Here is a 14438-nt window from a genome sequence, read left to right on the forward strand (position 1 = left end):
TCAGGGAGATAATTTTTTTATTAGGCGTTGCTTCTCTGTCAAACAAATTAGAACTAAGAATTTTCTTTCTTTAATATAATTATTAAAACAGAAAACATATGAAAAATAATCTAATGGAGAAAAAAGACAGTTTGTTTCACAGTATAGCCCTTCTTTTTAGTGACCCCTGCTGTTCACAAAGGAAAGCAACTGTTACCAGGACAACTAGGAACTGGCTTCTTGACCATTTGGCTCTATTTTCTTTCCCTGTCTTGCTCAAATTAGATACATTAAAAATGCCACTCCCAACCTGCTTTATCAAATCACAATCCATACAAATAATAACTACTAATATACATATCTCATCTGTTTTTCAGATTCACAGAAGTCAGTCTGTAGAATGAAGTGCAGTTTCTCTCTCTTGCCCACATATTGGAGTACGGACAAGATTTGAGGAAGGAGATGAAATGTGCTTCTAAAAGAGCTGTATAGAGAAATCTCACTGCTTTTGCACATGAACTGTGAAGAAGGGTTGGAGGGAGACTAGGGGTTCCACCGAGGAGACAAAAACCAGCCCTGGGAGAAACTGGTGCCATTAGAGACAGTCTGAAGAGGAGAACAAAGAGCTGGTGGGAACCAGGAGACAGGCTCGGGAGAGGGTAAATTAATTTCCTATCAAATTCAGACAATGCTAAGAAGCTATGGAAAGGAAGGAATATGTTTGGAAGAAAGAGAATCATAGCATGCTTAGGGTTGGAAGGGACCTTAAAGATCACCTAGTTTCAATTTGCCCACCAAGGCCAGGGAACCTCCTGTTAGACCAGGTTAATCAGAGCCCCATCCACAATGGGGAATCCACAGCCTCTCTGGACAGCCTGCCAGTGCCTCACCACTCTTGTGGTAAAGAATTCCTTCCTAACACCCAATCTCAACCTATCCTCCTTCATCTGAAGGCTGTTTCCCCTTGTCCTGTAACTACGTGCCCTCATGAAAAGTCTCTCTCCATAAATATGTTAATCCTGTTTCAGGTTGCTGGTGGCCGTGGAGTTCCAAAAATTCTGCCTGAGCATCTCTGCACATTCTGCTGTTGTCTTCAAGCCCCAGCCAGCCATCTGTAGCTAAGCTGAGTGTCATTGCTTCCCTATTACTTACGTTTACGCAGATTTATGTTCTTAAGAAAATTTCAAAGGTACGAACCATGAGAATCAGTAACTCTCAAAATGTGCAAGAAACAGAATTTTAATTGCAGTGTTAGATCTCTTGGGAAACTAGCACACTGCACTGCCATTGAAGGCTGCAGCATGGCCCACAAACACAGGAGCACCAAACCATATGCACTTTCAAATACAAATACTCAAATATACACCTAATTTATACATGACAAAATAATCCCTCTTGGGCCAGGCACTGCCCTTTGCTTCTGTGTTTGTCAGCTGCACGGCTGAGGAGCTGTGGAGGCCAAGGCTGCTCTACCTGGTAGCTCGAGCTGCAGCTGCTCAGTTTCTGTGCTCTGCTACAGCCTCAAAGGATGTAAAGATACAATTTATGTGTTCTGTAGAAGTGTAAAAAGTATCAAAAATAGAATATTGTGTGATGTTTTGATGTTAAAAATCTCAAAATAACTATTAACCCCATTTTCGGGTTCATACAAAATTCTTAACCGTGATGCTTAAATATTCTTTCTACTTGTAAGAAGAAAAAAATGCTGTAAGTATAATTTTGATGACTGATCCAATAGTCTCCATTCTAGATGGCAGCAAACAAAAGCCAAGGAGTTAGAGATCACTGTTTCATTTTACACTATCAGTTATTATGTGATTTCTTGACATGCTTTCATTCAGTAATTCTAACCTAATGTGTGCTAATATGTGGTCCATCAACCAGTTCTAAAATGCTTACTCAGTGACAATTGTAGGCTTCTTAGCCATGGCAAATGGCACCGTCTGAGGAATAATTCAAATCAGATTACACTAAGTTATCATTTTTTAAAACAAAATACCCTTCAGCATTAACTAAAAATTGGCCTTGTTACATATTTCTCTCCCAAGCAATCATTAATATTCCCATTGGGAACACTACCAAGTTACAGTTGTTCCACTTTAAGATTTGTTTTTAATTCAATAGCTAAAGGACAGAATAGAATGCTGCATATTTTTCAGAAGATGTATTTCATCTGTTGCTTCTGAATTAATCTGGGTAAGAGCTTTGCAGTCATAACTTATTATCACAAAATCTTACATATGATAGTCTTCTTGATCCATTAGAAGAGGAACAAATACTTTTGCTTTCATGAGAGCTCAGTGCTATAGGAATAACAAACAATTCTGTGATATTCTGCATAATTGGATTTAGTATTCCTTCAAGAGGTTGCTGTGAAGCTGTCTGTAATACACTTCTGGTTTCCTGGATGATTCTAACCTTGCATAAATTTGAGTTGACGAAAAGTGCAGTACTTTTTACAGCTATACACAGAGAATAATCATTTCATTCTTGGCAGAAGCCCAGAAGCTGAGACTAGCTGTTTCTTATCTTTGGTTATCAGTACAGGCTTACTGTCCATGACAAAACCAGTACAGGTAAATGGTTAAGTCCACTGAAATGTCTTGCTAGCAAAGACTTTTTTTAATATATATGCTGTAGTATCCCTGTGTGCTACAGCACTCAAGAAGCAGACATTTCCTGTTTGCTGAGAGCAGTTCCAAAGTGTTTTATTGCTCCAGCTTGCACAGTGTAAGAACCCATTACCATACACCCAGCCACTCTCAATGCTGTTGTGACTGAAATTAAATACCACCACAAAATACAAGGCATTTTAGGAGTGGATTTAAATTTCCCTACACTTTATTTGCATTGACACACATTTTAATGGTTAGCTAATTTTTGAGTTTTATTTCTTTCTGTAGGTGCTCTAAGAGCTGAGACTTGTTTTGCCCATGAACACAGTTCTTGATGGCAAGCCAACATCCTTACTTGGTGGTAGAATGTATAGTGAAATGGTGGCATGCTGGCTCTCTGAACTTCAGTACTGTTTTAATCTATGCAGGGATCTGAATGAAATATTAAACAGGACGATAGTAGTTGATACTACAAAAAAATAATCTTATAAATATTTCACTTTAGCACTGCAAACATAATGAAAAATACATGTATGTTTACCAATGGTAAACTATTTCTCCTTCAGCTATTCAAAGAGTAAATTCAGTATGTCCACATTTAAATGTTACTCTCAGTGGTTAAATAGTCAGCGCAGACTTTTAGTCACCATATGAGTGTACTTTTTCAGTTCTAAATAAAAAAAAAATCTTTTGACTTAATTTTCACTAAGGGGTTTTGGACAGAAACCACAAAGAAACATTGTGTAGTGTTTATACACTGTTACGTATAGCCTGTCAACTATTTTTTTTCTCACTTTGTTAGAAATTAATTATATTTATTATATATTCCTTTCAGCATTATGGTGGTTAAAGGTGAGCTCATTTTAACATTCCCATTATCTTGTTTGGTGGCCATAGTGTCTGTAACTCAGCAAGGTGCTGAATTATGTTCACATTTCACAATAATAATTCTCTGATTCAGCCTGGAAATTCTAACTGCATGACCTGTGTGACTTACACTGTTCTTACCTAGCATTATCATCATTAATACTTTAATACAAATATAGAGCTAAGAAACTGCTTATTTATTCACATAAAGTTTGTTTTGATGGCAATTATTTTCACTGCAGGGATGTACGGATTTGGTGACTTCAGATAAAGGCAAGCAGGGAGAAAAAATGATGAGATGATCTTTGCATCAGGAAAAGACTCTGATTCCCCAAGAATCAGAATTTCCCATCTGTGTAAGCTACCTTAACTTTTCAAAGACGATTCATTGAGTGCTACATTTTGATTATTTTCAGCTAACACCATTACAAATTAAAAAATACTGCTCTCCAGAGAGGTCGTGCCTTTCCTCCTTAGAGAACATGCTAAAGCAGTATTTCCCCACCATAACCAGTGCATGATGTAGGCTGGCAGGATGCCACCTCCAAAATGTGTATCTGCATGGCAGTGACACAACAGAAGTGTTTGCATACCCTGCAAGCTCCTTGAGATGCTTGGCAACAAATGCCACTATGTACCTGTAAAAGACAGGATTTTTCAGCAAAGATTTAGACTGGTTTCTAAGTTATGTGAATTTTTTGTTATTCTAGGTAAGATTGATGAGCAATCAGACCATGTTGTGTAGCACTGAGGTCTAAAGTTGCTTGATGCAGCTGAGAAACTGATGTCAGAATATATCAACCACTCAGCTGAGAAGCTGCAAGGCAGAAACATCAATCCAAACCTGCCTTTCATAAGGAACAGTTTGGGGTCTGTTCTTCTCCAAGCCCGGTTGCACATGGGGGTGGATTCATGGGCATTTTGGGAATAGAGAGCCCCCTCTCATCCTGGATTCTGCCCTTCCTAAGCCCAAGCAAACTCTCACTGCTTCCCTGAACACCGTCAGCACCGTCTGTCGCTGTAGCACGCGTGCAGATATTTACCAAATGCACCATATTCAGAGCATCTCTAACCAGAGAACAAGTAATCTTTAATGCCTAAAAATCTGTAAGAAGAGATTTTTAGTCATTAAAAAGTTCAACATTTGATCAGAGCCGGTTATGACAGTCATTTCAGAAGAGTTAAAAGAGGCATTTCCATCCTGCATTTCCTGCTGGAATCTTTATGGCCAACTTCAGATTTATTATCTGCAGCTTATGGTCAACATTATATGGTAAGACCTAAATAATGCACACCTTTAATCATGACAGTGTTCCAGAAGTTTCCAAATGCCACTTTGTGTTGTGAAATATAAAATCCATCTAGTGCTCATTTTCTTAAATGTCACACAACTGTAAAAATGGCAAAAATACAAGAATCTACTTATTTAATAGCAGAGTAATGAATGAAATAGAGCAAAGAAATATAGGTAGAGTTTATAATGGCCCACATACCCCAAGATACAGGTACTCCACATTGCTAACTTCTGTTGCAATCTTATGCTCTTAAAAAGGGAGTCTCTAAAAGTGGCTGAACAAATGAGGTTATAAAATGGCCTAATCAAATTGGTGGTGATTTTTGGCAAATGAAATTAGATAAATAGAAAAACAGAAAAATAAATTAGATAGCTAGAAAAATCTTTGGTAAATATTCCATGTCCTACATAGCAAAACAGAGCAGGAAAAATTCTGATCTACATATACAGAATGTGCTCGTTGCATCTTAGTCCTGGAGCTTGAGGACAAAGGGATGTCATGAACTGAACACAACTCATGGCAATGTGGGAATCTTGTTAAATTCATCTGAGTTAATCTTGGCAGGGTGAAAAAACTAAGCAGCTTTCCTTTGGATTCACAGATCCAATGTAACTCCAAAAAGATTATAAAACTCTGGGGGGAAGAATCAGAAACATACTAATTCAGAGAGTGGACAAAAGTATAACAGACAATAAATAGGCAACTTTTGAATCTTATTAGGAGCAAAAAATCATATTTGTTTACTTGTAAATGATGTAGCATTACAGAATACAGGATATCCTGCCAGCCAGGGATAAATTACAGAAATTAATTAGGCTGGTATAAAAAAAATAAGATAGCATATCTCCTACTCACTCCCTTCAAAAAATCCCTCTCTTCTTTAAAACTAATATTATACAGCATTTTTAAATAGATGACACATTAAAGCCAAGAGCACAAGACAGACAGAATTATTACTTGGATTATTTTCAACTCCATTTTAAAATATTTTTATTGGAACACTTTTTTTTTCCCCCAAACACAAAATATTAATTACAAGGAAAAATTTCTTGCTTCCGGGTGAAGAGAGGGGGAGAACATCATCATCTGAAAACTGACTTAGCAATTTTTTTCAGGAATTTGTATCCCAATGTATTATATAGATAGGATCACTTAGTACAAAAGTGAAAAAAAGAGAAAAAATATAAATATAAAACTTGAATTCAATAAATACTATTTAATTGCAAATCAAAAAAGTTATTAAGATTTATAGAGAGATTTTTTTGTGGTTTTCCTGAGAATAATTCATAATGAAAAAAATGAAAGCTCACCGTAAAATTAATTCTACTAACTTTATTCCAAAAGTAAGCATAATCTCTCAAAATATGGCAATGTTTTACTTCTCTTAAAGGCCTTTAGCAGTCAGGCCAAGGCAAGCACTATCAAAAGCTGTAGCTATGGCCATGATGTCCTAAACAAGGGAGACGTGGACTGAAGGCATTTTCTCCTAGCTTTAAACCTGATGTACACATCTCACAAGTCTTGAGGTTGGATTGGTGCCCAGTGTTCTTAGAAATTCACCATGATAATCACAACGGCAAGACCTGTGAACTGTATTTGGTTTTGTTGGTACTTTGCTAGTTTTTCCTTTTTCAGAAGCTCATGTATTTCCTTTACATTCATAATGAAGTAGAAAAACAGTAAAACAATAAAGTAGAAAAACAATAAAACAGAAAAACAGGAGCAATCAGGCTCCTCTAGCTAATAGGACCATAGTTAAATGTATTTAATATATGAGTACTTTTTAATAAATAATAAATATTATAATAAAATATAAAATAATAAAATTATTTTATTAATAAAATAATAAAAATAATAAAATAATAAAAAATAATAAAATTCCTTTGCTTTCAGAGAGTTCTCAGAGTTAGACTGATTTATTTGTGTCAACTTATCCTCTATCTTTATTCTACTACCAGGTGATATTTTCGATTCAAAACATTTCCTATCTAAAAATATTAAACCATTTTGCCAAAGGACGTGGATGAATGGACATGTTGTTCAATGTTTGCTTGTCATATATATCTGAAAGACAATATGATATAATGTATGCAGTGACAAATTAGAGAGAAAGATTGCTTGCACTGGGAAATAATCTATCAGATGGATGGGCAAAGTGTCCTAAGAGTCATAGAGCTCTCTCATTTTTAGACCTGGATGCCTCAATTAGGAGGACTTGCCCTTTTAAAGACATCTGCCTGTGCAAGAAAGAGCTTCCCTAGTCTTTGCTTTGCATAATAATCTGAGCACTCACACAGCAGGTGGGAGAAGTGAGCGCTTGCCTTCTCTCCCAAGCTGAAGGAATTCAGAGCCACATCTCCAGTTTCTCAGGAGAGAGGGCTAAATAACTGAAGGAAAACATAAAGGCACAGAAATTAGAAGAAAAAAGACTCAGATCTGAACCAGAATAGCTCTGAGCTTCTCCTGAGAAGGAGGGACCTAGGGTACACAGCCTACTCCAGTAGTTTTTTATTTTGAGGCAACAATTGTCTGCTGTAAATGCAGCAGATGCACTCTGGTCACTTACAACACAAACGGGTGGCGCCAGCATTTGTCATCTTTGTTCCTGAATGAAAGCTGCTAAGGCTGCCTCATCCTGTGTTGAATTAAGTGTTGATCTTATGAGTCCAAAACTGAAAGTCACAGTGAGGTATCTCCTGTACGGTATCTCCAGGTCCTAGCACAAATTTAGGTGCTGACACGTGCAGGCAGCAAAAGCTCATAGCCTGGGAAATATGAATCACAAAATTTTGGCTATAGGTATATCAGCCTTGCAGCCTTGCAGACCTAAATGTTCTTTCTGTTCCTTGTATTCCCAGATTTTTTCATGTTGATGAAAGTCCATGTTGTCTGAGCTTGAAAACCACTGGAATCTTCCAGTCACAATCTTAAGTAATTGCCAGTCATGTGGTGAGCACTGTTTCATGCAGTCACTTCACTGACACGCTGCACTTACTAAAAGATGGCTCATACTGGAGCTGGACAGTAAATTACAAGGCTTGCTCATGGTTTTAAAAGATGTAACACCTATTTTCCAGCAATCACCAGCAATGCCCATGCATGAACAATCACCAGCAATGCACATCACGAAGTGTGAGTGACTGCTGAACAGCGCTGCAAATGATATCAGAAACAATCTGGCATCAATGCTACCTCTCATTTGCTGCATCTCAAAAAGAGCAATAACTATTGTGACATACATAGGTGGGTCCTCCAACAAGAGACAATGAATCTCATTTTTTGTAAGAGGCAGAATCACAGAGAAAAATACAGGTGAAGTAAAAACAGTAAAATTATTCCAGAGGAGTCACTGAAAACTTTGGAGCTGGCATTGTGTTTAAAATTTGCAGATATTCTTTTTCACACCTCAGTTACTGTACATAATTCCCAAATTAAGCACCATCATCCATGAAAGGATCACAGATTTTTCTTGTAATTACTTGGCTAAATATTTACAAGTTTCTTTTTAATAGAAAGATCTTATTTTTACAGTGTTTTTACACCCTGATTTAGAGAATTCTAATTAAACAAGTCTAATTAAACAAGTCTAAGCAAGTCCTTAAAAATCAACAAACTCACTCCACAAACTCATGATTTAAAGTTTTGCCCATGTAATACATTTATCAGGTGTATCTTAACTATTGTTGTGAATGTTGTGTGACCCTGGCAAGGAATGAACTGGGCTGGAGCTGAGAGTGGCTCTGTGGGCACTGGCAGAGCAAAATGAGTTTGGGGAAGCATGAAGGTCAGAAGCTCAAGGAGGAGTGGGGTAAGAGAGCCCATTACAAGATGTAGAAGGCCTGGAGAGAGGCAAGTCCATGTGAAAAGTAAGAAGTTTTGATAAGTCTTTTATACTTGATGCAGATCCAAAGCCTTAAAGGAGAGAGACACAAGTGGATCCCCTTCCTTTGCCACTATCTCTTTAATTTACAATCAGGAAACATCTGAATTATCCCATGCCACAGCACTGATAAACACTGGCACTTGGTCATTTAAAAGATGAAAGAGTGGAAAAAGAATGTTGAACTCTATGAAAAGATAATGGAGAAAAACTCTCAAATTTAAAAATGCCACAAATAAGAATCCTTTTTTTTCCTTTGCTTTTACACTCCTTATCTCTCTAGCTCACACCTTCTTTCCAATCTCTTTCAGAAATAGCTCTATGAATAGCCCTTAGAACAGGCTGTGAGTGCTTAGAAACAGGGACTACCACTTGATTTCTTGCCTCACAGGGCATGACAAATGAGAGGTCCTTGCATCACTCCCCAATACTTCTGTGCTAGGTTTTCAACAGCCCCATGCAGCTTCAGTTTCAACCAAGCAGAAGAAGACAGACGATGCTATAATTTCTATGTATAAAATAATAGCAAGCACATGAAAAAGTTACCATGATTAGCAGATCATATTTATTTCTTTCTGATAGGAGAGAAATGTAATTCAGTCACTGATTTTATGTGACCTTGACGGCAGTAGCAGCCTCTTTGCAGAACCACTTAAAGGTATATCAACTATAAAAGGATAATTTTTCATGTAAGAATATAAACAGATATTATTATTTGTACCTTAAAAGGGGCAAGTGTGTATGGAAAAGGGAAAGTTGATGCTCAGTAGGGAGGATATAAACTAGATATTCATATAAACTAGATATTCAATAAGCAACCAATTGCTTATTTTCCTTACTGATTATGGTTTGCACTGATCTTATGTGTATCTCAGCTCCTTACATAAAAATTCTCTGTGAGTTTTGAGCTTATAAAATAAAACCATAAAAATTGCTATGATTAATCTTTCCACCGCTGTTGCCGCAGACTGATCAACTTGGACTCTGTCTACCAGGTACAGAAACCTAATTTACAAGCCATTAAATTCACCTTCATTTGACCTGCCTGATTCTGCCTGGCAACCTTTCTGTCTGACTTGTTCACCCCCAGAAGTGCAGCTGCAGAAAAACCACTAGTGCTGGATGGCAAGGACTACGTCACCCTCTCCCGGCGCTCTCTCTCCCATAGATGTGCTTCCACCCGTGCAGGGATGCAGCAGAGGTGGTAAAAAAGCTTAAAAACGTGTCAAAGCGTGGCGTTTTCCCCAGGCATAGTGATAGCACATGATAGTGGATATCTTTGGAATTTGGTGGTTCTGAATGATGGGACTGATGTTTTCAGTGACTGACGTTTTAGAGCTTCAAATACCTTTTACATGCATGGGCAATATTATCTATTTTCACACCCATCTAAGAGAGAGAGAACAAATAAGCAAATAGAAATGCTCATTTTTCTAAGTGATAGTTGGACTGCTTCCAAAATCAACACATTTTCGCCTGACTCCTTTTCCTATGGTGATCCTCAAGTGGAGTGAAACGTCCAAAAGGATGTGCACAATTTTCTGGCTCTAATTAGTTACAGAGAAGAGTAATGTCTCACTGGTGGTGGGTGGGCTAAAAGAGGTGACTATCATACACTGATCATCTTTTAGATTGATCTAGTTTAGCAATACTGAGGCTGAATGGGCCTAGGAAAATTGTCTGACTGCACTCAGCACCAGTGAGTGAGGCAAAGAGACCTTGATCAGTGTGATAATGCATGCAGGTCACTCTAGTCTCTTCCAGGCTTGCTTAATTTACCCTACAAATTTATTCTTTCACCAAAAATACACCATGGGTCACAAGGAAAACCAGGTATCTGCCTAAATATTGTGTTTATGTCACATATTCACAGCTCTGGCACGGTCAGTCCTGACAAGTCTGATTTGCAGTTATGTATATTGACTGATAAAGTAGTCCCAGTGATAAACAGTTAAAGAAAAGCGGGTTTGAAAGAAATAATGAAAATAGGGCTTATTTCTTCATAGGATCATCATTTGACAGAAGACGGTTCAGGGTTGAAGCAGCCTGCATTAATCTCATATGGCATCAGCCTTGGTTTTGATTTTGCAGGACATCCTGCTGAGAATTTTCAGTTTCCCATTGAGCTCTTCAGTGGGAAAATGGTTAACCTATTAAAATTACAAGGCAGTATCAGCTGAAGAAAAGTTTGTCCTCTATCCCACTGTGAACGTAGCTGTGCAATAATAGTAACATCTATTTCCAATGTCTGGATAGCTTGTCCCTCTGCATGTAGGAGACCATTATCCTGTGACTGTGTTCTGTTCTGCTGATATAATCTCTTAAATAAAGCTCTACTGTTTACTTTCCTTAATTGAAGTACAATGGAAAAGACGTGGCCTTTAAGAAGCTTCACTTTAGTCACTGCCTTGGAGCTTTGAAGGTGTTTCAAGTTGTCTTTCAGTGTACTTCAAAACATCCTTGATAAAAGAATGTGTGTGGAGGTGAAGTGGGAATTTTGCTGGCAATTATATTTTATGCAGAGTTGTAAAAAGTTTACTTAGCTGCCATTCTTCTGCCAACTTTTCCACCCTGGTTTTCATCCTCTCACTGCTCTGCTAAGTGATCAAATCCTGTAATTTTTTTTTTCTTGCATGTCTTGTTTTGTCCCTTTTTGGAGCTGAACATTTCTTTTAACAGATAAACCAAATTTGTGTTGTTTTGGGGTTTTTTTTTTTTTTTTTTTGGTATTTTAATCCTTTCTGGGTTCAAATCATCAGAAACTCTTTATAACATAATTTTTAATTTACTAGTCCTAAAGGGAGGCCCCAAATGAAGATGAGCCTTGCAGAGATAGAAGAGGGGACAAGGAGACTTGATAATGGCAGATGTTTTCCTTTTACTCTGGACCTGGACAATATGAACTTATTTAACACTCCTCTGCACCCAGGGGGAAAAAAAATAAAATAAAATCATTGCAATACAGTCTAAAATAGAAATTCATAACAACAACTAGCACATGGCTGCAAAATTATCAATTAAACGTGTATGCAAACTGCACAAGAAGAATGGGAAATAAGAAATCACTCACTGGTAAGAAAATGCTGGGAAGTAGGGCCAAAATCCCTGTGAGCTTCATGCAGTTGCTTGATGCGCTCATCAACAGCCACCTGTTAAGAGAGCAGAAAAAAAAAAGACTTTTCTAGACAAGAAACAAAGAGCAACTTTAGTCAGGCCATTTTTTTTTCATAGTGAACATTCAGTTTAAAATTAAGCAGTTTCTGGCAACAAATGTTATCCTTCAGAGTCTTCAGATGAGATTAAATGTGTCACTGGAAAAAAAGAAGGTGAAAAAAAAAAGAGTTCTTTTCTGTTGTCCTGATCTTAACTGATGCTAGAAGAAGCTGAAAATGAACAGGCTGATAAATAAAGGTATAGCAAATTGGCCTGATATTATGTACCTGAAAATAGTACAACTGCTGCTTGTAAATATTCAAGTCAGAATATCCATCTGTTAATACTTTTTCTAAACTACTTCTGAAGTACTTTTGAGAGTAAATTATTATAAATCAGCACATGAAAAGTAACCTCATTTAATGTTGACAGGATAACCATATTTTAACCAGGTGCTGAAACGAGGTTAACCAAAAGAGAGCAGCTGGTGCAAACATTTCACTGTTCTTTTAATCACTCAAACCTCAGCCCCTCGAGCCTTTCCTCAGAACAGACCTTTGAATAACGTGCTCCTAAGGTTTTGTTGGGTTGATGTACTGCATGAAAACAGAGACAATAGTCTAGAACGTAGTTTAGGCCCAGTTTTTCAGTGGTTTAATAGACTGTTAGTTACATAAGAAGTTTTTGTCTCGCTTCCTTGAACTCTTCTTAAGTTAAACTATGACACATGTGATAGATAACTAATAAGAACTTTTACCTTTAAACAACTCATCTTTAAAACAATACCCCATAAGTTAACACAACCCATCAACAAACTATAGGAAAACTTATAGAGGGTAGAAGACACTTCAGGATAACAGAGTTCCCCGGGTGGCTGTTATTCATGACAAAATTAAGATCCACAAAAAACTTGGTTTTTTCCTCTTATGGAGATATCTCCATAACCTTAACAAGAGGGACTTCTCTTCCTAAGTAAACTAAACAAAAACTATTTTAGAGGTAATAAACTAACTAAAATTTTTATTTCTTTACTTTATCAATGAAAAAAAAATTGGGGGGAGAAAAAGTATTCTGAAAAGTTTATTTTGATTCTTACTACCTTTTTCCCTTTTAGTTACTTTTAATAAAATTTTCTTTATACCCTTTTAAAGTTTTAAACCTACTTTACCTTTCTCCTAATTCTATCTCACAACAGGGAACAAACACATTAGTTAGGAAATCTCAAAATCAGTAAAACCTCAAATTAACAAACCAAAACCACTACAGACTGGTTTTATCTCTACCCTTGAAAATCTCAGTAGAGTATTGAGCAAATGGCCAAAAGGGGGTGGTTACAATAAGATTCCCTGGTGTAGGAGTGACATCTACCAGTCTCTTTATAGCCCATATGCTAGAAGGATGTCATCAAGTTAGACCTAAGAATGGGATTAGATAAAACAAAAACAAACAAACAAAAAAACCTTAAAAGTGATGATAGAATAATTTTGAAATGTAATAAATAAAGCAAGTGAGAGGAATCAGGTTCACTTAAATATTGCCTGTAAAAAAATGTTCCACCAACACTAGCAAAGCAGAAGGTAAGTGTATTTTAATTTGCCTAATTGTGATGTACATAACAAGGAAACAAATAGGTTGCACAAGTGAAAAGCAATCCTCATTTTAAAACTTCCAGGGAATTTTTTTGGTTGATGATAGAAGGGAACCACTACTATTGCATAGTAACTGGGCATGATACAGTCAGAAGAGAAAAATTTAAAATTATAAAATTAATGTGCTATTTGATATGAGTGTGTGTGTTTGCCAGATAACCCCCAGACCCCAAAATCTTGTTTAACTAAGCAACAGCAATTTACTGCCAAGACATGATTTATTTGCTTACAATTTTAAAACTAACACTATGAGCAAAAATGCCCATTTGCTTTCATTCCTCAAACCATTTTTCAGGCTCTTTTCCTGCAGCTCCCTTCATTTCTATGTCATGCTTTCTGGTTTCCTGCTGGACTGCAAGGACAGATGTTTCTGTTAAGCAATGCTTCATACCAGGGACTGACTTTGAGCTTGAGTTCACACCCAATTCCCTGCAGAGATACAAGCTGGGGAAGTCTGTAAGTGCATAGAAAACCACGAAAGGGCTGCTTCTGGTCATCAGCAGAATTAGCTTAAGTACAGAATAATTTACTGAAGTGCTATTATTTTTAACCAAGAAATGACCTTTCAATGAAGGCTAGAAAGATAAATCTTAAACATGCCTAAACACATGCAAATAAAAACCATTGGAAAAATGTATTGAAAATGCATCCGCTCTTTAGAATTGTCTTAAAATTACCTCATAACATACTTATTTTGTCATTAGGAAATATTGGTTAATAAAGAACTATATGGCTCTTCCTTTCTATTAGTACATGTTTTCATTAAGTCAGCCAGGATGGAAAAAGTTTTTGCTGGCATGAAGAATCTCTAAAGAGAATGAGAACTTTACAAACACACAGTGGGGAGCAGTGTTTCATATAGGAAAATTTCCACAGCCAAGTAGTGGTCAGCAAAGAGCATGGGAACCCTTTAGTACACATGGCCACTGCCAGCACACAGCCTGTACAACTTCTGTAAGTGTGCTGAAACTGAGAATTCCAATCCTTTCAAAATATCCAG

At 37.0% G+C, this 14438-nt stretch overlaps 1 protein-coding gene across 13 annotated transcripts in view; it reads right to left on the reverse strand.

The window, feature by feature from the left end:
• DMD (dystrophin) overlaps positions 1-14438 on the reverse strand; it is a 1161005-nt gene that overhangs the window by 116862 nt on the left and 1029705 nt on the right. For all 13 annotated transcript variants that reach the window (XM_038157590.1, XM_038157575.1, XM_038157541.1 and 10 more), the window contains one exon: positions 11707-11785. In XM_038157590.1, coding sequence (XP_038013518.1) covers positions 11707-11785 — 79 coding nt within the window. The remainder of the gene's footprint in view (positions 1-11706; positions 11786-14438) is intronic.

The sequence above is a fragment of the Motacilla alba genome, chromosome 1 (genome assembly GCF_015832195.1).
Source record: "Motacilla alba alba isolate MOTALB_02 chromosome 1, Motacilla_alba_V1.0_pri, whole genome shotgun sequence".
NCBI lineage: Eukaryota > Metazoa > Chordata > Aves > Passeriformes > Motacillidae > Motacilla > Motacilla alba.